Genomic DNA, 22,788 nt, shown 5'->3' on the forward strand with positions numbered 1-22,788 from the left:
GACCCCACCATTACCTGCAGAGTTTAGGTCTTTATCTAAGATTTGACACAGAAACCCGTGAAACCCCCCGAGAGGGAAGAAAGAAGATACCAAGATGTCTCCAAACGCGTTTAACCTGAATAGATACAGTGGGGTCCCTTGTTAAAGGCCGGCGTCAGGATGGTGTCGGTGTCTCTGCTGCGCGCGTGGGACACCGCACCCTCAGCTCGATTCTTACGGGCAATATCCTCACTAATTATCACGGGAGCCTCATTTCATCCCTTCCCCTCCTCAACAAGAACCCTTGTGCTTCTCGCCCTGACCCCGAGCATCGGTTTGACTCCAGTGGAACAAAAACACCTCGTATTAAGCGGACAAATCCCAAACTTAACTCTCACGAAGAATGAAAAAAAAAAAATCCCCTTTCTTTGCCCGAGGACCAGCCAGCCCGCCGGCACTATTCAGTTTGCTCGCCGACCACGAGCTTGTTATTTCTGTCACTCTCCTTCAACCGCCTGCACGTCATTTGCATTGTTTGAAGTCAAAACAAGATCACCTCAAACTTGCAGCTACAGAACTTCTCATTTCATACATCGCCGCTCCCGCTGGCATCACAGCTCTGCCCGTCATTTTGTCCGTGTGCAAGAAGCAGAAGAGAAACCGGCTCGTTCTGAAAGGCTGCGGGCTCCGCAGTGCTGACAGCAGGAAAAAACACCTCTCCGGTCAACAGACACCACTCGGGACCAAGAGAATTCCCTTTCCGGTCTCATTTCTGACTCGGGAGCCACACCAGCCCTAGGGATATCCTTCAAGAGCGCTTCACCTCCGCTAGCCGCTAACGCACCTCCGCTAGCCACTAACGCACCCATTTCTGGTGCGTCCCCTGCCCCAGCCCATCGTGGGTGCCATCAGCAGCACTTGCACAATACTCCTCCCTCTTGCCGAGTCCCTCAACTTTCCAGGTGTTTGTTTAATAGAAATTTGCCTATTGACAGTATTTTTCTTCCCTTTCCTCTTTTCTTCCCCTTTTCCCTTCCCTTTCCCTTCCACTTTCCTCTTTCCCTATCCCTTTTCCCCTTTCCCTATCCCCTATCCCTGTCCCTTTCCCCTATCCCTGTCCCTTTCCCCTATCCCCTTTCCCCATCTCCTTCCCCCTATCCCTGTCCCTTTCCCCTATCCCCTTTCCCCTATCCCCTTTCCCCATCCCCTATCCCCTTTCCCCTATCCCCTTTCCCCTATCCCCTTTCCCCTATCCCCTTTCCCCTATCCCCTTTCCCCATCTCCTTCCCCCTATCCCCTTTCCCCATCTCCTTCCCCTATCCCCTTCCCCTATCCCCTTCCCCTTTTCCCTTTCCCTATCCCCATTCTGCCTGGGTTAGTTCTCTAGTGCTCAATACCCTCTTTACCCCCATCACCCCAGCTCTACTTACAATGGGTTGGCTGGGTGCTCCCTAAGCCCTAGCGCCGAGAGCAGGGGAGGAGGAAGAGGAGGAGGAGGAAGCTGGGAACAGGTTTTTCCTTGAGACACGACCTCCACTCGTCCCTCGGAGGTTTTAGCTCCTCTGAAAGCAGCCAGACTCTCTCAGGCTTCAAACAGAACACAAGATGGGGAACGTGAATCTCACATTGACATTTTTATTAACGCCAACTGTTTTTAATTTTTTTTTTTTAATTATTATTTTTTATTTTTTAAACAATAGCACAAAAATGTTTCAGGGAAGCAGTCTTGACAGTTAGTCTGATGACCTTCTGAAATACAGTTAAGCCACACCAAATACGACTTCCTGTTAAAGAAAAATAATAATAATAATAGATGGAACTCCAACCTTTGTATTAGAGGGTGTTGCGTCTGGTTAGTAGCCCACGCTGCTTCGCGAAGTAAATGATGGCACACAAGCTTAGGCTTCATCATCATCATCATCATCATCACCACGCCAGTCATCACTAATTTAAGGCTTCTGAATGGAATTACCATCAACATCACAGAAAGGAAGGAGAAGCTACTGTTGCTACGGGCCGTGAGGAGGCTTGAAATCCAGCTGGATCTTTTAGACGAGGAAGGGCCTCTGGAAGAGCCGAGCCCTGCTCGGAAGAGCAGGGCTCGGCTCTTCCAGAGGCCCTTCCTCGTCTAAAAGATCCAGGAGAACCGGTGGCGCAGTCGTTATCTCCTCATTTGCATGCATTTCCAATTTAGTAAAGAAATCCCAAAAAAATAATTAAAAAAAAAAAAGTAATAAATTGCATGACTCTTTCTCTCATTTAATGTGGCTGTGAAAGATGTTTCCGTACATATCCCATTATCTCTAAGAAGGACATCAGCGAGTGGAACCAAGGAGAAAAACCGAAGAGCAACAGAACATTTGTCTTTTTTTTTTTTTTTTTTTTTTTTTTTCTTCTTGCCGAGAGGTAACACAAAAGGGAGGGAAACCTACTATTCCTTGGATCGAGGGGTGTTGGGGTGAGGGTAGGGGGGGGGGGGGGTGGTTGCAGGAACATCTTCCCCAAAACCTTGCACTTCGAACGATGCAGACTCTATGTTATACCAACCAACCTGCCTTTCCCGGTGTGCCCTCTTCCAGAGGCACGAACCCATTCCTGCCCCAGACTCTCCACAAAATTCCACTGACCTAGAAACCACCGGTTTCCTCTTTTTTAATCCTTTTTTTTTTTTTTTTTTTTTGGGGGGGGGAGGGTGTAAAAAACAGAACATCTGTCAATAAGAGTGTCAGGAGGAGGGGGTGTTAAATATTTTAACCACTGACAAGGCTTGAGGAAGTTTCACAGTTTTGTTATGCTCTATTTTATTACTATCATATTTACAGATTTTTTTTTCTCTCTCTCTCTTTTTATTTTCTTTTTTTTTTTTTTTTTTGCTGAATTGCTGATAATTTTAATAGAATTTTAAATCTGGAGTGTGAGCAGGAACCAGTTAACTACATTCATTGTCCAATCCCCATCGGCTTGAGAAAAAGACTCCAAATTCTTGGCATTATGAATCGGCTGTTGGGTTATCTCCTCCCTCTCCCCGTGAGGAGGCAGCAGGACTGCAGCGGTGGGATGCTGGGGGTGGTGGGATGGGCTCGGGGGGGTTTCACACCAGGGCTGGGGGGGCCTTGCGCTGCAGAAAATATTGGTGGATGTTCTCGGCGTCCCGCTTGAGCCAGGCTGCGTTCAGCAGAATGTTTTCACAGCACTGCTGGACAGTGCGCTCCGCCGATGGGGCTGGGTGACTCTCAAAGAAGGCCTGTACAAAAAAAAGCACACAAAAGGGTATAAAAAAGACATAGAGAAAATTAGTATTTTTAAGTCGACAATTGCCCTAGGTTATATAGAAACGCTCCTGTGAATTATGCCTCTTGTCTGACTAAAATTGACGCCGTCTGCTCCCACCAGTGCTAAGAAAGTTTGCAGGGTGTTTAATTCCAACGTCGAGGGTTTAGGGACCCATCACAGGGTGGGGATAACAAAACGCTAAAGCAAAGCCACCGCAGCACTTCTGATGATAAAAGGCCTGGAGCGTCTCTCTTACGAGGAAAGGCTGAGGGACTTGGGGCTTTGTAGCCCGGAGAAGAGAAGGCTGAGGGGGGATCTGATCAACGCCTGTAAATGCTTAAAGGGTGGGTGTCAGGAGGATGGGGCCAGTCTCTTTTCAGTGGTGCCCAGGGACAGGACAAGAGGGAACGGGCACAAACTCGGACATAAGAAGTTCCATCTAAACATGAGAAGGAACTTCTTCACTTTGAGGGTGGCAGAGCCCTGGAAGAGGCTGCCCAGAGAGGTGGTGGAGTCTCTGTCTCTGGAGACATTCAAACCCCACCTGGACACGTTCCTGTGAGACCTGCTCTGGGTGGACCTGCTCTGGCAGGGGGTTGGAAGAGATGATCTCCAGAGGTCCCTTCCAACCCCATATCATTCTGTGATTTCACAGAATCATAGAATGGTTTGGGTGGGAAGGGACGTTACAGATCATCCAGTGCCACCCCCTGCCCTGGGCAGGGACACCTCCCACCAGACCAGGTTGCTCAAAGCCCCATCCAACCTGGCCTTGAACCCCTCCAGGGATGGGGCAGCCACAGCTTCTCTGGGCAACCTGGGCCAAGGTCTCATGACCTTCACAGCAAAGAATTTCTTCCTAATATCTAAATTCCCCTCCTTCAGTTTAAAACCATTTCCCCTCATCCTATTGCTCCACACCCTCCTAAAGAGTCCCTTTGATTTCTACAAAGCAGCCCAAACACCTCCTCCTGTCCCCAAACTCCACCCCCTGCCTTGTACTATCCTTGCTGCCAGGGACAGCAAGCAACACTCGAAGAGCTGAATTCAGTCCCTCAGTGGGAGACAACAAACGAGCAGCAAATCAAGTGTGTGTTTCTGGACACTCGGAAGAAGAGCGGAACAGAAGCCTAAGGCCATTTTGCAAAAGCATTTGTCTGGGTATTGGATTTCTTTGCGCTCCACCTGGGCCTCCTTCCAAGCTGCAGAACAACCTCCAAGCACCAGCAGCACTCCAGACTTTTGCTGAATACTCTCCCGTTTCTTCCTCCAGATTCAACGCTATACGACCCACCCGCCCCGTGAATAACTGACGCTGGAAAAGCTGCCCCAGAGGCTGCTGTGACTTTGGGCTTTACGAGTAGTTAAAGGGAGAATAATCCAGGCTCAGCCAGGAGCCACCCCCCATCTTCACACCGGCTCGTCCCAGGATTTGGCAGATCATCCCCGGCTAACGTACGCTACAAGGTGACATCCAGACTCAGCCACGTTAAATACTCCAGCTAAAAAACAGGTCTACTGTCTCGGGAAGCTCTCCTGGAAAGTAGTTATGATTTACTTATGGATGATTGTTCCTGTAAATGTTCTGCAAAGTGTTCTTCAAGAAAAAGAAAAATAACTATAGCACAAGATTTCTCTGTAAAAACCACTTCTGCTACTAAATCTTTTCTAAGAAGAGATCACTAGATGATTAAAACAATAGATAGAGCTCAGGGCTCAGCAGGTTTTTGAAACAAGAATTCCTCCTAACAGGAAAGTGATAATTAAGGGCCATATTTTTAAATTTCTTCTTCCAAGGAGTCCCTGTAAAAGTGCAGGCAAGGAGTAAATAATAAAACCGCTTCGAAACTGCGCCTACAGTCTAGAGCGTGCGGCCTTTGTCACAGATGAAGTCAATCACTTCTTTAATTAAAATTTCTTACCTTAACTTCTGCGGCCATTTTATCGTTTGCAAATCCGTCCACTGTTAGCTGAAGGGGAAAAAAAAAAACCACAAACCATTAACGGAGGGTAAGCATTTGGCACGTCGAATACAAGAGCTTAGTTTCGGCCGTGTACGTGGACAGGACTTTCCTCGCAGCCGCACGTACCTTTATTAGTCTGGATATTAAGAATCCACCTTGGTATCGATTATAAAGTTCCTCCCAATTGTCCCTTACAAATTTCCACGCAGCTTTTCTCCCCTGCTTGCTGCCTCCAGCTACTCCTCCGATGACAGATACCGTGTCCTGGGGACGTACCTCTTCCTGAAGAGGAAAACACAGACAAGTATTCAAGACTCTTTCCACAAATACGGCCTTACGCATTTCTACGCTGAATCTGTCAACAACATCCCTCCCCTCCCCCCCAACTTTAAGATTCAACTCAAAGATTTAATCGTTAAGACTAATTCTAGTGCATTATATGCACAGGGTGCTCTGTCACTGAGTGCTCCGAAGGCACTCGTCCTTCTCTCCAGGTGAGGAAGCGGCAGCTTTTCCCGAGAACTTACTGAAAGTGCAAAGGTGAGAACTTTTTGAATCAGTTCTGGTTGAGAGATGGCTCCGAGAACTCGTTCAATTCGGTTCTTCTCCTCCTGCATGTCTGCCTGCTTGTGAAGCTGCAAAGCCAAAGTGAATAATATTAATGCGTGGTATTAAATGCTGGCTTCTTACCCAGCGCCGCTCGACACGCTGGAGCTGCTGGATTAGTCTTGGAGCCTAATATGTGACAAATTGAACTTGTTCATGAATCATCCCGCCGCTATCCACATCACGGACCTCATTACACACCCATCAGCAGAAAGTACAATTAGTAATAAACTGATCTTCACCACTGTTTATATAAGGTCAAGTAGGACCACGTGCCTCCAAGCAATGAAAAATAATCCTAAAAATGAGAGGTGCAACAAGCCACTAGGTGGCAATTTCACACTACACACGGACCAGGGAACACCCTAACAGAATAACAGAAAGGACCTCTGGAGATCATCCAGTCCAACCCCCTGCCAGAGCAGGTCCACCCAGAGCAGGTCCCACAGGAAGGTGTCCAGGTGGGGTTTGAATGTCTCCAGAGAAGGAGACTCCACCACCTCTCTGGGCAGCCTCTTCCAGGGCTCTGCCACCCTCAAAGTGAAGAAGTTCCTCCTCACGTTTAGATGGAACTTTTTATCTTCAAGTTTGTGCCTATTTCCTCTTGTCCTGTCCCTGGGCACCACTGAGAAAAGACTGGCCCCATCCTCCTAACACCCACCCTTTAAGTATTTACAGGCGTTGATCAGATCCCCCCTCAGTCTTCTCTTCTCCAGACTAAAAAAACCCAAGTCCCTCAGCCTTTCTTCATCAGAGAGATGCTCCAGGCCCCTCATCATCTTTGTAGCCCTCTGCTGTACCCTCTCCAGCAGTTCCCTGTCCTTCTTGAACTGGGGAGCCCAGAACTGGACCCAGTGCTCCAGATGGGGCCTCACCAAACGCAGCCCTAGTGTTCACATCAGCTGTAAAACATGGGATTGGGCCTGTTTGCAGACAAACTGCATCTCAGAGGAACTCGTAGGGTGGAACATTTAGCTTTTCATTGCGTAAGTTGGCAGCGTTACCAGAGCCTGCACTCACCTTCAGCATAGTGTCTAAAGTAGTACTATCTCCGTGCTTCAAAATAGTTACATATACCTAAAATAGAGCATAAACAAGGAAGGTCTGTCAAAAAACACATTTCTAGAAACGCAACAATTAATTCCTACATATTTGGGTTGGATTTCAGACAAGTGAACAGATCTGGAAGATACTGGCACTGATCCCTTCTATGTTTTAAGGTTGGATTTTAAAGATGCATCGACTCCTTTCCCTCTCCCCCAACTTCAGCATAATTTTGGTAATTTCAACCACAGCAAAATGCCAGAACAAGAAATCTTTGTGCCACTCAATACCTGGCCAGTAAACACGTCCCATAAACTCAATCCACCTGAACAGTGCTCTCCAAAACCCAACACAATCTGGAGACCAGAGCTGTTCCATGGCAGCCAGTGTCGAAAGAGCTGACCTTCTTAATTACGACCAAGTATTGGCCAGGACAGACGAGGATTAATTGATTCAAGAAACACAGGGAGGTTTGTGCCACGCTCCCCAGTACCATTTCCTTCATAACGGGACTTATCCAAGCTCCCACCACCTCTGCCAAAACCGGTTGGTCTCACACTTTGACACTGGTTTCCTCCATCTTCCCTACTCTTGGAAACACAGGAGTTCAGAGCACACAGCGCCAAGCGAGTGGGGACAGTCTTTTGGGAACCAGCGTTTACAATAACCTACAGGACTCCTCAGATCGGCTGACAGTATATGTTTTCCTTCCACGTGGTCCTTAAATCGGCGTCGGGCTTCTTCTAACGTTGCCTTGTGTCCAGCTTTTCCCAGTTTGCCCAAGACCAGACCTCTCAGAAGGGCATCTAGATGACCTAATGAGCGAGTAGGAGGAAAAAAATTAATTATTTGGAGACACAATTCAACAATTAAGTGTTCTTCCACCTAGAGTGATGAGGGCAGAGCTGAAGAACAATCCTTCCACATGCCTGAGGGTATCTGAAGAGCCTAGGCCTTTTCTCGCTCTCCTTGGTGCCAACTGGAGAATATATTGGGTTTTTTGTTACAGCAAAAGAGTCAGGAGAAGATGACTCCAGTTCAAACACAACAGTCTAGGCCTGTACCCTGAGCTAATATTAACCATTTGCATCTACAACAGGACTGACTAGGACGAGTAAACACGCACGTACAGGGCTTCCCAGCCTTGTAGCCTAAAAGCCTCACGCACTCCAACAGATGCAAAGCTGAAGCAGAGAATTTCTATCAGTCAGTGACCAGGATAGGGAAAAGTTTTATCATTTTAACTCATGCCTGACAACAGAGGGTGGCTTTGGGGTTTTGTGTTTGCTTGGTTTTAAGTATAAAAATACCCCTGAATGCCCACTTCCGACTCCTCTTCCTCCCTTCTCTCCCCTTCCACAAAATCCTGACAGCTCATTTACACGTGAGTTTTCCAAAATCACGACTGGATTTCACAGGGTAAGGTTCCTACCCTCTCCAGGTTTGGGGTCCCATCCCAGTCTCTCCCCTATTGGTGAAAAGACGTCTTTCACGAACACCTGGATTTCCTCATAGAAGTCTGTGTGGGACAAGAGAGTCGAGAGGATGCCCAGGTTACAGCTGAGGTCACTCCACACTGTGTAATTGGGCTCATTCACAAAAGCTTCCATGACTTTTAGAACCTCTACAGTGCTAATGATTCCAGCTCGGGCCTGCAAGAGGAAAAGACACAGATTAATCTTATTTCCAAACAGAACTAAGACGTTTAAATAGCTCATCACATTATTTTAACAGCTCAGTTTGCACAGCCTGCACTTAAACTCTATTTTCTCTGGCGTGGGGCTCTGCCAAGGTGAGTTAACACCAGTCCAAGCACCTTCATTGTCTGCTCGCTGCACGCAACGTGTTTTATACCCAGGTAAGCACTTTACCAGGAGACAGCTATATAATTATAAGCACATTTCGCAAACAAGAAACAGACCAGGAGATTAAAGTGATTTAACAAAATCGCAGCGACACTGGCAAGAAATAGCAAACCCCCAGAGTTATTCTCAGCCAGATACTACACCCACCAAAACCTTATTTTAACTAAAAACTGTGAAGATTTAGAGATTTAATTTTTTAATGCTCTTCGTTAAATTGGGAGTATAATACTGCAGAGTCACTTTTGCTTCCTGTTCCCTATGAATTAATCCAAGTACTGCCTTTTCACCTCTGCCAGGAAAATTTTATATTAACTGTTTCCCTGTTTATATGAACTGATCGCAGCTTCGTGCAGCTGGTGATACCTACTGTAGGTATCTCCAACCACATCCCTCAGATTTTTGTTAACCTGGAACCAGACCAGTAATTTACGGTACTGGAAAAAGAGATGACGATCCATTTTTATTATCTAAGCTATATTCATCTACGATAAAAACATGATTAAAACGGAAAACAAAATAGGAGTCTAACACAATGTTCCTACGTGTGTTATTTGCTCGATTTTTACGTCCCATTAGTCTCGCAATCTTTGGGAAATGACTCAGGCTACAGTTTCACACCCCTTCAACTAAGCCACCACAAGAGTCACAAGCTTTGAAGCCAGAGAGGGAAGGTATCAAACCCACGTTTTTAAGTTTCCATATACTTGCTGACTAGCAAGAATAAGAAAGTACAACCCGAAATACAGAGTGCGGTAATTAATTGTTCAGCGAGCAACACTTTGCTTTGAAACAGCGAGAATCCCCAACAGCCACCTCCTCCAGCGGAGGGCAGTTATAACGAGCCCAAGTGAATAAAGCACGTGGTGCTGACAGCATCGGATAAAGTCATTGAAGGGATCATTAAAATATCCTTATTTTGAGGAGTTAAAAGAAAGCAGGTTCTCAAAACAATTTTGTATTAAAAAAATAATATAGTATAATACACCCCTGCAGAGAACAGTGGAACAGGAGTTATAGACTGCTTCCATAGGGTTTAAGTCGTATGATACAAGTTAGAACTTGTCAAGCTAATTAACAGCTAGATGTGTGCAGTAATCGCAAAGACACTTTGCCTCCAGAAACTGAGACTGACTCTGCAGACACCCATTTCTGCAGTTACTGTTGCTCTCGTTGCGAGGCAGAAGAGCGCAGGGTTGCTTACCAGAGAGAAGAGATCGTTCTGCAGGCCAAGCCTGTCCACAGGGGGTAGGGAGAGGTCTTTGATCGCCGGTATCAAACTCTCCAGCATGTCAGGGCTATACTGGGTACGGTAAAACCCTACTGTTCCAAGGTTTAACTGAAAAGTACCAGAAAAGTAAAAAAAAAAATAAAAACAAGGAACAAACAAGGAAATGCTTTTTTCTTTTTTGACTGCTAGAAATTTCTCAAAGCATTGCAGCTCAGAGAAGTCATTCACTATCTTTTAAATAAAGAGAAAAAAACAAACCATAAGTAAGGGAGAAAGACTAAAGATTTCAAAAAAGAAATGCTCAGTAGGAGGTATGGGAGAAGGAAACAGAGACTAGAGTTAAAACTAGAAGCGAGGAGAAATGAGAAACTTCTAGGGGTAAATCCTAACTGAACTAAGGGTGGTCTTGCACCAAGAAGACAAAAAGCAGGAGGCTGCAGGTGCTAGAATCTTAACTTTTGTAACCTCTCGCCCCAACCTGCTCCGTTCAGTTTTGATAGAACCATTTTCCTAAGAAAGGAGAGCAAGAACCTCTGCCCAGAGCAAAGGCAAGTCATGGGTCAGTGAGGCTGATGAACTACACTCGCTACACGCTGCTACCTACTGGCATTTTAATGCGTGGATGGTCAAATACTGTGGTTGGTTCAACAACGGTACCCGAGATAAACCAAACCCATGGCTGAGCTCATCAGGAAGTCACCCCCTTTGCTGCCGCTCTGATTTTGGTCAGTCCAATTGCCAGTCCTCAGGACCATGGCACGAACTACAAACCTCACAGACTGACCACCTCTGCAGTCAACAGTCCTACAGATTCACCGTGGACTGAGCTGGATCGGTGACTTCTCGGGCTGAAATATCAAACTTTACCTTCAGGGCATTTCCAGAATTGTTCACTTCATGTCCCTCTATTACCAGGGAGGAACCAGACAGATACGGTGATTCAAGAGAATGCTCAGGCCTGACAGCAGGAATGCCCGTGTTGGTTAAATGGGAAGATTAGATTAATATTCAGAGAGAATAACCCTTAACGTTCTTTCAGAGTCACCTCACCAAATACAGCTCCAGCTTTAAAGTTACTTTTCAGACTCAGCAGCTCATACAGCACCAGTCCCAGACAGTTGCTGTCTCTCAGTTTTCCAGTTCAGTTTGACTCGTGGTTACAGGAGACCTCAACTGCAAATTTTTTCACTTATAAATTTGTTCTGGTCTGGCAACAGCCAGTAGAAAACCTTTGCGCTAATGAAAGATAAACAGGGCTATTTTTGCTCAGGATGGACTTTTTACTAAACCGTGGTTGCCATGGGATACCAAAAAAGCCACCACATTGCAACTCAAAAGCTGCCTCTAATTGCACACTGTTTTTCCGGGCTGGGACTCTTAAAAGGTTCAAGTTTACATTGTCTAGACTACTCTTGGACAGCAAAAGACCACACTAAGAAAGCGTTATAGAGAGGAGCCAATATTCAGGAGCAGCAGAGAGAGGCCCCTCCATAAGAAATACAAGATTGCAAGGGGGAAAAAAAAAACAGAGAAGAAGAAAATGAAATGCAAGGGAATGTTACAGCGATAATCAGTCTTATTGCCAGCGATATGTTCTCCTTTGTGACAACTCACCTTCACCCACTGGTCTGGTTTGACGTCTTTCAAAACCAAGGTGAGCTCTGGTTTGTCCATTAGTATCTGCATTTTGGCACTGGTGGGGTCATCGCTTGTACAAATACTTATGGGGACCATCCACATGGGGAAATCCTCCCCTAAAAGAAGAAACAAAAAAAAAAAAAAGAAGGGCTAAGGGGAAAAAAAAAGCATGCACACAACACCGAGAAACTCCGCCTGATGTTCAAACAGGTTTCGGCAGCGTTTGAAGCAACGCTACTTAAATTTAAACCTAAAAAAGGGCACAAATCTGAAGGAAAATGGCAGTTCTAGAGTTAAAACCCAAGATTTTCTAAATCACCTTTCAAGCCAAACATTAATTTCCATAAGATGGTGGAATCTGTGTTCTAAGGGGGAGCTGGCTTCCATGGGAGGCATTTTCATTTGAGCACTATTATAAAACCAGTAGCTCACAGAGCTCCTCAGGTGGCAGCACTGGCCTCAAACTGGACACCAGAAGAGAAGCATCTCAGAAGGAAAACTGAAGCAAAGGCTGCAGATTGCTCTCCATGGAAGGAGGACATGGAAACTATACGTGTGAGAGCATTAAACCTTAGATTTTCTGAAGTTTTAACGAATACTTAACACCCAAATCCAAGCAGAGCAGCTGCCCGCTCTGCAGCGCAGCCGCTTCATCTCTTAAAATCACTGCCACTGCACGAAAAGCAACGAACGCTCCATTCCTGCTCTTAGCACTCATCTTACCAGTATATGGTCCACTGGCACAGAACTTCTTCTGGACTAACTTCAACACTTTGTCATCTTCTTGCTGAGGGGAAAAGAAAAAAGAAAAGAAAAAGAGAGGGAAAGGAATTATCAGAACAATTAATCTCATCTTCTGTATACCACAATGCAACCACGTGCCCTCTGTTAAATGGAGTAACTTGTATTCTCCTCCAGAAAAAGGAGCTACCTCAAGAACCATTCCAGTGCGTTCATCACTGTTGCTGTTAGAACACACAAGCCCTATTTCTCATTTGAATTTGTCGTCTGACTTTAGCTCCCAGCCAGTAATCCTCACTCACCCTGCGATCTTGTAGAATAAGCATAATTGAAACGGAGTCAGAGGCAAAACGCGTGGCGAGGGGAGCACAGTCAGATATTCCCCCCGCCTCCGCACACGAAAAGCAAAGGGCCATGTCAGCAAACCCCGAGCACATGATCTGAAAGGCTGGAGGAATAACTCGGTATCACTTGCTCCTGGTTCCTCCAGTGGAGCTGCACTTCCCCCTCCCTGCAGAAACGGAGCTGTCACCAAATGTGATGGCACCTGACGTCGTTTCTGTCTTAATCACACTCTCGGAATCATTGCGAACCCCTCCCAGACCAATCGGACCAGGACCTTACACCAAACAAAGACCCCACTGTACTGCCTCCAGATCAAAGAGAAATTTTTAAAAATAACTGGATACTACTAAATTTGGTCCCAAACACAGTTCAAGGCAGAACTTTTGATACGCAGGGTTATATTTACCTGTTCAGCTTCCACATAAATGAGGGGAAATCCCATTTGTTTGGTCCATGTATTCATCACGGCAGCGATAGGTTTCCCACTAGCTTTTTCCAGGCTTTCCCAGAGGTCCTCTGCGGAAGAAAAGTCTGAGTAAGGATTCCTGGAGTCTCGGCACGTCAGACACTATTAAGGACACCATACGGGCACTGGAGGGTGATGTATTATTACTCAAGTTCCCCCTTCACATTTTGGGTGTGTTTTTATCGAATTGTAACAGATAACAGGCAAGAAAAAGGAAATAGTTTAAACCACTGATGGGGGAGGGAGGGGAGAAAAAAAGCTGCTTTACTACTAAAACAATGCAAGCAACACACGTAGTGATAAAGTGGAATAAAAGTGAGCATTAAATATTTTAAAATGGTAAAAAGAAGAATCTTTTCCTTAAGTTTTTCATGTATTATGCCAAAAGAGCTGACCGAACACGGACTGGTTTGGGCTGATAGAGCGTGATGTTCCACTTCCACATTTAGGCCTGACACACAAAAAAAGGTTTAAGTAAAGAAAGCGCCGTTAGACAAGACTTTGAACTGTTTAATCACACACGCAATCGATACTGCCAAAAGGAAGCTTGCAAAAGGCTTACACAGCAAATCAACACACTCTGTTTCTAAATCAGATTACTGCACAGATGTGGTCATCAACGGTAAGCGCAGCCCTTTGGGTTCACCTCAGCCGCGCGCTGCTGAGAGAGGGAACCCCGAGAGAGCCCGAATTCTGGCCCTGCAGGGGACATGTTGCATGAAACTAGGAACAAGCCCATTATTTCCTTGCATTTCGGTTATCTCAGGTGGAAAAAAAACCCCACCAGCTGTTTAAGAATCCATCACTTTAGCACTAAAAAGTTTGTCTCCAGAAATGACTTTTCTTAAGCACGTAATAACCACCCATTACCTGTAGCGGCGTTCTTCTGCTGGAACTTCGTTAAATATAAATTCATTCCTTTCCGAAAGTCCTGGGGACACACAATTGGATACGTAATGGCACCAGAACAGAGGGATTTTCTCTCCTCCCTCCGCACTGCATTTATATTCAAGAATCGGCCAAGGAATCTTAGGATCAGAATGTACATCTGTAACTCCTTCCACATTTTCCCACTATCTTATTTCTCCTAGGTGAGTTCAAATAGATCCTGAATGCAGACTGGAGCAAAGTTTTCAAAATATAGAATACACAGATTTAAATATTATATATTTTTCTTAAACAGCACTTTTAACTGTAAAGAGATTTGGCAACCTACATTTGGCTTTTTAACAGCAATCTTTACCTCATCACCAATGTAGTCGTGTAGCATTCGGATTACAGACGCTCCCTTGCTGTAAGAAATAGCATCGAATATTTCATCTACTTCGGATGGATGGCCAACACTAACCTGTGGTAAACAGGACAACTGACAGTGAGAACAGTTTTAACTGCCATTAAAGAGTTTGGTGTCGCTTGTTCTAGTGTTTCAGGAGCTGAGTTTTCTCACTGAAGACGCATTTCCATCACTGAACTGTCTAAGTGGAATCTCTGCTCCCAGTCATTTGGGCTCATCCCCATATGGCTGGGTTAGGATCGGTTTATAGCTTAAACACACTTTAACTGAGGTTTTGGTTTTTAATCAAATAAATTTGGGGATCTTGCTTCAATCTTTTCATTCAACATTTACCCAAAAGCAAAAGAAAAAAAAAAAAAGAAAAAAAAAGAAAAACAGTGGAAGCTGTTTAATTCTGGGACGGTGAACAATACACACTCAGGAAAGGCACTCAGTGAGTCACTCACTCTAAAATGACCTGTGGTACAAAGCAAGGTCATCTCCCAACATCTATTACACCAAACACCTCTTAAGCCATCTGAAAACTTGTCCACGGTGATCTCTAGGAATTTCAAGGGAGTTTTCTTTTAGCAGAGCTCCCAGTTTTGCTGGAACAAGCTCCTACTGCTGCCCTCTCCATCACTGAACTCCTGCCTGGTTTCTAAAGCAGTGAGTCCAGCTACAGCCTCCTTATTTCAAGTCAGGGGCTACTTCACTGTGCTCAAGGGCCAGAAAACTGCCCGCTGTGACCAGAAACCAAACCAAAACACAAATCATGATGAGTTTTGATCACAACTTTGCCATTTAAACCAGTAGAGCAGAACAACTCCAGGTCTTCAGACCCTCAAACCTCACTTCTGAGATACCAATTCAAGTAGAGGAAAATGCGCCAAGTCCAAATGCAACCCTAGATTTTCCTTTGCATCGTGAATGACTGTAAAGTCCCCTCTTTTCTTAACACTCAGATGACAAGAAAAAAACCAGAGACAATCAATAGCAAAGACAGAACTCACTTCAATAGGATGGCTGTTGTCTAAGGCATCAAGCTCTTGAGCTCGTGTATAATCAGCAGAAACAAACTGAGTCCAGATGTCGTACTCCGGGAAACAGTGATCTACACACAGGTACTCGATCCAGGAGGCAAATCCTTCATTCAGCCAGAGGTGGGTCCACCATTCCTGGAAAAATAAGAAGGCAGAATAAAGAACAATATTCCAAGAGCTTCCTTTCATCAACAAGGGGTTTCTAGCAAAGAGAATCTGCTCATGGCCTGGTTTAGTACAAATCAGGGAAACAGGTAACACTTGTAAGTGCAATTTCCTCTCTCAGCCTTATCAGCCCCAGAAGAGCGATCAGCACCCAACGACTGTCTTCCCCTCTGTTTTATGTTTTAGAAACCCTGCGTGGAGGAGAACTGCTGGGGGAACAGCTAAGAATGTCAGCGAGATGGGGAAAAAGTCAGTGACGCGAGACCACGGGTCAGGGAAGCAGCAGAATCGTGGGGTCACAATGACAGTGCCTTTTTCACACTGAACAGCGGCGGCTGCAGGAGAGCGGCTTGGCTTGGGCTTGGGTTTATTTTTGCTAAAGAGTATTCTTACATACAGGGGAGAACCTGGCATCTGAAAAAGTGTTCTAGACTATGGAAACCGAAATCTAATAAACAGTTAAAAATTGCTTCTCACCAGCCAAAGGTGGGCTTTGTTTTTTTAAGATAAGAACGTTACATTGACATTTTAAAAATTCTTCCCTTCATTTCTACTATTTAACTGAAGTAGGCGAGATAAGGAAACAAGCTACGGATACTGAGGAAGAAAACACCCTTTTCCATAACTGCAGTTACCAACTATTCTTTAAGTGAGAAAGGGCGGTTGTGACCACATGGACCCTTCAGTAGAAGCAGCCGAGCAGGACGTGGGACCAGCCCAACGAGCTGCTCTCCAGAGAACCACCGCTTCTGCCCTCAATGAATCACCCACCCCAAGGAGGGTGGAATCTCAATAAGGAAAGCTGCGACTGAAACTCTACACAGATAAGCCCTGCTTTATTTTTAGAGTGGAGACCATCCAATTTTCTTTTACGTTTCTGATGGGATCTGTTTTTCAAGACAAGGTTCCAGCACACACACACGGGTGCCAAAGGATTAACGCAACTGCAGAAGAGAGATTCTTGGGCAATTTGGTTGGACCTTGGAATCTTTTCACCTCCCTGGTTTTTCTCTCTTCACAGAATGACAGAACGACACAGGGTTGGAAGGGACCTCTGGAGATCATATAGTCCAACCCCCTGCCAGAGCAGGTCCACCCAGAGCAGGTCCCACAGGAACGTGGCCAGGTGGGTTTGGAATATCTCCAGAGACAGAGACTCCACCACCTCTCTGGGCAGCCTCTTCCAGGGCTCTGACACCCTCAAAGTGAAGAAGTTCCTCCTCGTGTTTAGATGGAACTTTTTATCTTCAAGTTTGTGCCCGTTCCTTGTCCTGTCACTGGGCACCACTGAAGAAAGACTGGCCCCATCCTCCTGACACCCACCCTTTGAGTATTTATAGGCGTTGATCAGATCCCCCCTCAGCCTTCTCTTCTCCAGACTAAAGAGACCCAAGTCCCTCAGCCTTTCCTCATCAGAGAGATGCTCCAGGCCCCTCATCATCTCTTACTCCACTGGCAACCTAATTGCTCCTGAATCTATTTCCTCCCCTGGAAGAATCCTGATTTCATTCTGCTACAGCAGAACTGGCATATTGTGTTGGCCAGTAAGATCTGGGACTGGCAACCTAAACCAGTGATGATCCCGAGGCTTTCTGCTCTGCTTTGTGCACCTCGGATCAGAGAGGAGAAAAAGCCGATGTTCTGGGAATTGAGAAGTACCATTGGAATGTCGTTTCTCACTTCCCAGCTGCAGCACAGAACATAACATAATAAACCAACGAGAAAAAATTCTTAAGAGAAAATTTTCAGAAGATCTGGAACTTGAAAAAGAAAATGAAAAGCTAATTCAATATAAATTTTAGAGATTCTTCTCTCATTATACTGTCTCAAGCTTATTGCCAGTTGTCCACGATCTGAAGGACCAGGAATGGTCCCCGGGTCACTAATGGTTCCCAGGGCACTTGCTGGCCCCCTCGGTGCCGCCCAGCCACATGATGCTGGCTCTCCTCACTCCCAGCTGCTCAACTCTACTAAAAGCTAAAAGTATATTACTTTAATATTACTTTTCCATTTAAATATTGTGCTGCTCTCACATGGAAGCTCCTTGTGCTCCCACAAAGAGGAACGGACACAGCTGACTACATTTTAAGAGGCACAGCATTGCAGAAAAATTTGACAAACTTTGCTTAGTGTTAAAATTAACATTTACACTGGGGTTTCGCCCTCCACCCACTCACACTTCATTTAAGCAGCCTAAAAGCCAGAACAATGCAGATTTGGGGCTCCAGAAGCCATGCCTTTTTACCAAACACACTGGTTTCTTACCACACAAGACACTTCCTAACCTGTGAAATATTTGGATTCAGGAATCTGTTTGCAGAGTGTTGGGAAGAGGAACGTCAGATCTAATTAACAGCGTGAGCTGAAGCCATTTGTTAAGAGCAGAAGCTCTGACATACAGCTTTCAGTTTTTAGCACTAAAAGGAATTTACTTACAGTCTTACTGGCTCAGATATGCTTTTATTCCCACCAAAATGAGTTAAACATCCAACCATTCAGACAACCGGCTCCCCAGATACACAAAGTCATTCAGGGGAGTTAGAAACCTGATGAGCCAAAATCATCTCCGTGGATCACCTGGTCAGCTCTACCTGGGGCTATATTCAAACAACTCAACATCAGTCCACATCAAAAAGATGTAGGAATACTTCTAAAGAACTTCTAAAGTAAAAAACAAAGTGGTAATAAAGCGTTATTTAAAAAAAAATAATTCATTTTTTATTTTAAAGATAGCACGGCTGCTATTAAGGGGCACGTGAACACACGTGATAGGAAGCACACGTCAAAGAAAACCCAAAAGAACTTGTAACTGTTAGATACCATGGTCACAAGGTTTCCAAACCACTGATGAGCCAGTTCATGTCCTACAACCAGAGCAACCCACTGGCGAGATGAAGAACAGGAGTTTTTGGGGTCAATGAGCAATGCAGTCTCCCTGTATTTAAGAGAGAAAGAGAACTGAACAGAGTGGTACACGCCTAAGGAAAAAAAAAAAACCACAATCAAAAGTAGGTTAAATTACCTAAGCAAGCTAAGAAGTGATCGGTACAATTGAAAAAAACCAAAAGCTATTTCAGTGTAGACATTAAATTATTTTGTTAAGTTCCACAGCTGTTGGAATGCTTTGGAGCAATAATTCCTTATGGCATGCAAGAAGACAAGTGCAAAAACCCAGGCAGGAACGAGAAGGTTTATCCTTTGCTTATAAAATAGCTCACCTACATAATCTAGGAACCTGAACTGTAACTCCCTTGGCACCGCACGGTGGGTGTGCAGCGAGTCTTCGCTGCCTCCCTCATCCCCCAAGGGAATTCCAACTCTTCCAGCGTTACGCTGCCCGCTGCAGACGCACAGGGTTGTGCACACACAACTACGCACACCAGCGCTCCCACGGGCGGGCACAAAACCTGCCCCTAAAAACACCCCCAGCACCGGCAGGACTCAGGGGCTCGGTCCGAAAGGACCTCGGGGCTGCTGTAACTCGACGGGGGAAAAAAAAAACAAACGCACAGCTCAAAATATTGTGCCTGCAGGTTCTGGCAACCTTCTGTCCCCAGAGGGATAAAGCGAGCGTGCCACACTGAACATAAAGGGAGGGGAGGGGGAAATTAATAGCACAATTAAGAAAGGCTTCCAAAAATTCTACTCATCCAGGACAAGTATTTTTTTCCCCACAGGGAGTAAAATATCAGATTTCATCAGAATTGTGATAAGTAGATTATAAACCTGGGCTCAAATTTCCATTTCGATTTTTAAAGGCCAAATTATCAGAAGAAATTTAAACTATTTCAGGATTTAAAGTCCAAAGCTTACAAGACCAATGTTGTACAAAATGAAGGAAAATCATTCCAACAATGAGCATGGATAATAATATCAAGCAAAAAGTACAAAAGCTTGACCAAATGAGCAAAAAAAAAAACAAAACCCAACCAAAAATCCAAACTGAAAAGGAAGGCAAGTTAATATTTTTGATTTACTCATATCCACTTGGTTACACTGTGGCTGCTGAATTTACCAACTTGCCTACAGCAGAAAATAAAAAAAAAACCTCTTCCAGCTGTGTCAGTAAGTAAGTTTTACGGGGAAAAACGCGGCCAAGAAAGTTCTCTTGTAGAACAGGCAGTGCTGCCAGAGACTTAAAAATCTCCCACCACCGGACAGGAGCTGGAATAGCTCATTTGTGCCTTCCTAGGATTGGTACAATAACGCACGCCGCTGCAGAAGTTAAAATTATCCAAACCGAAGCAAGAGCTGAAGGTATTTACTCAGTCTCATTTGGGATGACACCCAGTAATTACAGCTCCCTAAAACTAAGCCAATTACTTCCAAGAATTAGTGAACAAAGAGGGGGAAAGACAGTATTTTAACAGCATACCTATAAGTAACAAGGCCCCAGTTCTCCATGGCACCTTTATAAAATAAATACAAAGGTTTATTGATATTGATACACACCTCTTCCTAAATGTTTAAAATTCAAATAAAATACAGTTCATCAATAAAGTGAGTTACTTTACCAGCAGCAAAGTCTGCAATAGCTATGAGATCAATTTTAGGAAGAGGGTAAGGAACATTGAAGTAGTCCTTATAAAAAGGCAGAGTTTTAGCAGCAACCTGTAAGAAATAAGAGGAGAAATGTTATGTTAACTTGGAACAATCGGTAAAACTTGAAAATTCGTGACTGAAACTCGCCTAAGAAAGCAGCACACACAAGATTTCTTCCAGAAGCCCCATTCCCAGCTTCCAGAGCACAATGGTTTGGAAGATTCCCATCCCCTTTTTCTCCCGGGCTGTAGCCAACCCTTCAGTGCTTCTCAGCATCTTTGGACCAAAGGCTACATCACCAACTCAGAACTGAATTAAACCGTATGTTCCCATCATTACAGACGCTCATTTGTCCACAACTGAAATTCTGTTTAATATCAAGCCCAGTCTCTCTGAGCCATTAAAGCAAAAAAGAAAAATCACCGGTTTTGGATGGATGTAGGTGAGGGAACGGAAGAGAGGGCTGTGTCCCACCCGTCGGAGATGGTTACAGGGATAACGACGTCGCCCCGAGAGCATTTACCTCTAATGCAAACTTTCCTTGTTCCGCTTTGCCCACAGGAGTGTAAACACGCACTAAGACGCCGTCCAGGGACCTGGCCTCCACGAAGTCGTACTCTCCCACCACAAACGCGACGAGATACGTCGACATGACGGGGGTGCGAGCGAACTTCACTTCCACCAGGTTTTCATCATCAGGGTATGGCTTCCGGTCAATGACGTTCTTACGACACGAAAGGGAATCAGTTAATGTCATGGAAGTAAAACTCTATTACGCAATAGATTCGACCAACTATTCCATCGTTACGAGTCATGCATTTAAAATGAACGGATTTCTTTTATGATTTTAAAATACAGACCATGATATAGTTCCCCTCCTAACTAAAAATGCCCCATTCACATATGGAGGTGGGCTTTTATAATATATACGTTCTATTCCATTACTGCAAAGCTGAACACACCAGTTTTGTCTTTCAAAAAGAATATTACCCACATCCCAGTAAGGCTTTCACTTTAAATTCTGAAACAGAAACCATAACCCTGTGGTCAGTGGGCAAGGCTGGGCTTTACAGGTACCTAAGTGAGCTACTGGAATAAAACCAGCTATTTTTAAACTGACTTGCTCTTCTCCAGCAACATCTCCTCGAAATATTTGCACCGTATTTAAAGAAGCAACCTGAAAATGCCCACTCGTATTTGTGAGAGAGGTACTTCTGCTTGCACACTGTACCCCAGGCCTGGTCAAAAATCCTCTAGGGCAGAAAACATGCTTATTTATCTCCAGTGCTACGTCTGCTTCTGTAGCTATAACAGCTATATAAACATGCAAAGGCCCTCTTTTTTTTTTTCCCCAGTCACTCTTAATCAAGCAGCACGTGGCATGACATATGCTAAGACTTTCGTTTTTTCTTTTAAAGAAACACCACTGTGGTTTGTATAACCTGTTTAGGTTCTGTGTCAGCATCTGACATCACAATATCATCTTTTTTAAAAGTTCTCTCAATTTTGAGCTGCTCAGTAATAGTTAGCAAGACAGCCTATATCCCTAGTTCCGTCTGTTACCAAGGCACACTATTAACCATCAAATAATCAGCTGGCATTATTACAGTTGTATTTAAAACCCTCTTTATTTGCCCATCAAGAACTTACCATATTTGACAAAGCTACTCTGTCTTTAGGAACCACCAAAGAAATATCAAATGTTGCCTTAATAGCAGGCTCATCCCAGCAAGGGAAAGCTCTGCGAGCATCAGTAGCCTGGAGGAAATAAGAGCATTAAAAAAATAAATCAAGAGATTGTGGCAATAAAACACACATGAAAATTCAGCACATTTTGCAGGCAAGAAGTTGGGTGAATGATGGTCATTGGTACAGTCTCCTCATTGACACTCTGCATTAGAGCATTTTATTCTTACTGTGATAACTTATTTCACTCTTGGTCAAAGAAAAAAAAAAGCAGCTGAAAAGCACTCTGTGCTCTGATGGAATTCTACAGTCTGAGCAAAATTCAGCAGAGTCATGAGAGGAGCAAAGCTCAGTCATGTGAAAGCAGAGAGGGCACCCAGGCGTTCACAGACCGTACGCACAAGACCACCTATTTATATTCTGTCAGTAGACTGCACCCAAGAAACGTTCTATTTCTATGAGGTAAATACTCCATGATTTTATGTAACCAGGCAGATAACCAGGAAATTACAATATGGTATAAAATTCTGTCATTATGTCCAGGGTTTACATAATGCTTGAGACAGAATCTGGCTCACATTTCGGATGTCATTAAGATACTGGGATAAAGGCAGTGTCCTACTAAAAAAATTAATATACTTCACAGAGGAAAGTTATACAGAGTTATTTGACCACATCTAAACAAACAGCTGGTTTTGAACATTGCAGCTATTGTATATATACAACACATCACACCATCAGCATGATCCTTGGCTGGGGAATTTGCCAGATCCAGAATTTACTGACCTTCAAATCGCAACATAAAGGGCTGCTTTTAGTCTTACCCATCCTCACTGAGAGCAAGGAGCAAATAAATATGGATTTTTGAAATTCACCTAGAGGTTATAGCTAAAGCCAGGGAATCAGGTCCTTGCTTCTTCTAAGAATAAA

At 44.6% G+C, this 22,788-nt stretch overlaps 1 protein-coding gene across 1 annotated transcript in view; it reads right to left on the reverse strand.

The window, feature by feature from the left end:
• Positions 1-2,377: 2,377 nt before the first annotated feature.
• Positions 2,378-22,788, reverse strand: part of NPEPPS (aminopeptidase puromycin sensitive) — a 40,844-nt gene continuing 20,433 nt past the window's right edge. Inside the window, exons 5-23 of the mRNA XM_074162975.1 lie at positions 21,823-21,930; positions 20,696-20,896; positions 20,145-20,241; positions 20,006-20,039; positions 18,451-18,565; positions 15,436-15,600; positions 14,393-14,497; positions 14,020-14,080; positions 13,090-13,199; positions 12,321-12,384; positions 11,574-11,713; positions 9,933-10,067; positions 8,299-8,518; positions 7,539-7,681; positions 6,843-6,899; positions 5,744-5,851; positions 5,343-5,498; positions 5,175-5,222; positions 2,378-3,223 (exon numbers count right to left, since the gene is read on the reverse strand). Of these exons, the coding sequence (XP_074019076.1) occupies positions 3,071-3,223; positions 5,175-5,222; positions 5,343-5,498; positions 5,744-5,851; positions 6,843-6,899; positions 7,539-7,681; positions 8,299-8,518; positions 9,933-10,067; positions 11,574-11,713; positions 12,321-12,384; positions 13,090-13,199; positions 14,020-14,080; positions 14,393-14,497; positions 15,436-15,600; positions 18,451-18,565; positions 20,006-20,039; positions 20,145-20,241; positions 20,696-20,896; positions 21,823-21,930 (2,220 nt within the window). The 3' untranslated portion in view covers positions 2,378-3,070. The remainder of the gene's footprint in view (positions 3,224-5,174; positions 5,223-5,342; positions 5,499-5,743; positions 5,852-6,842; positions 6,900-7,538; positions 7,682-8,298; positions 8,519-9,932; positions 10,068-11,573; positions 11,714-12,320; positions 12,385-13,089; positions 13,200-14,019; positions 14,081-14,392; positions 14,498-15,435; positions 15,601-18,450; positions 18,566-20,005; positions 20,040-20,144; positions 20,242-20,695; positions 20,897-21,822; positions 21,931-22,788) is intronic.

The sequence above is a fragment of the Numenius arquata genome, chromosome 23, assembly GCF_964106895.1.
Source record: "Numenius arquata chromosome 23, bNumArq3.hap1.1, whole genome shotgun sequence".
NCBI lineage: Eukaryota > Metazoa > Chordata > Aves > Charadriiformes > Scolopacidae > Numenius > Numenius arquata.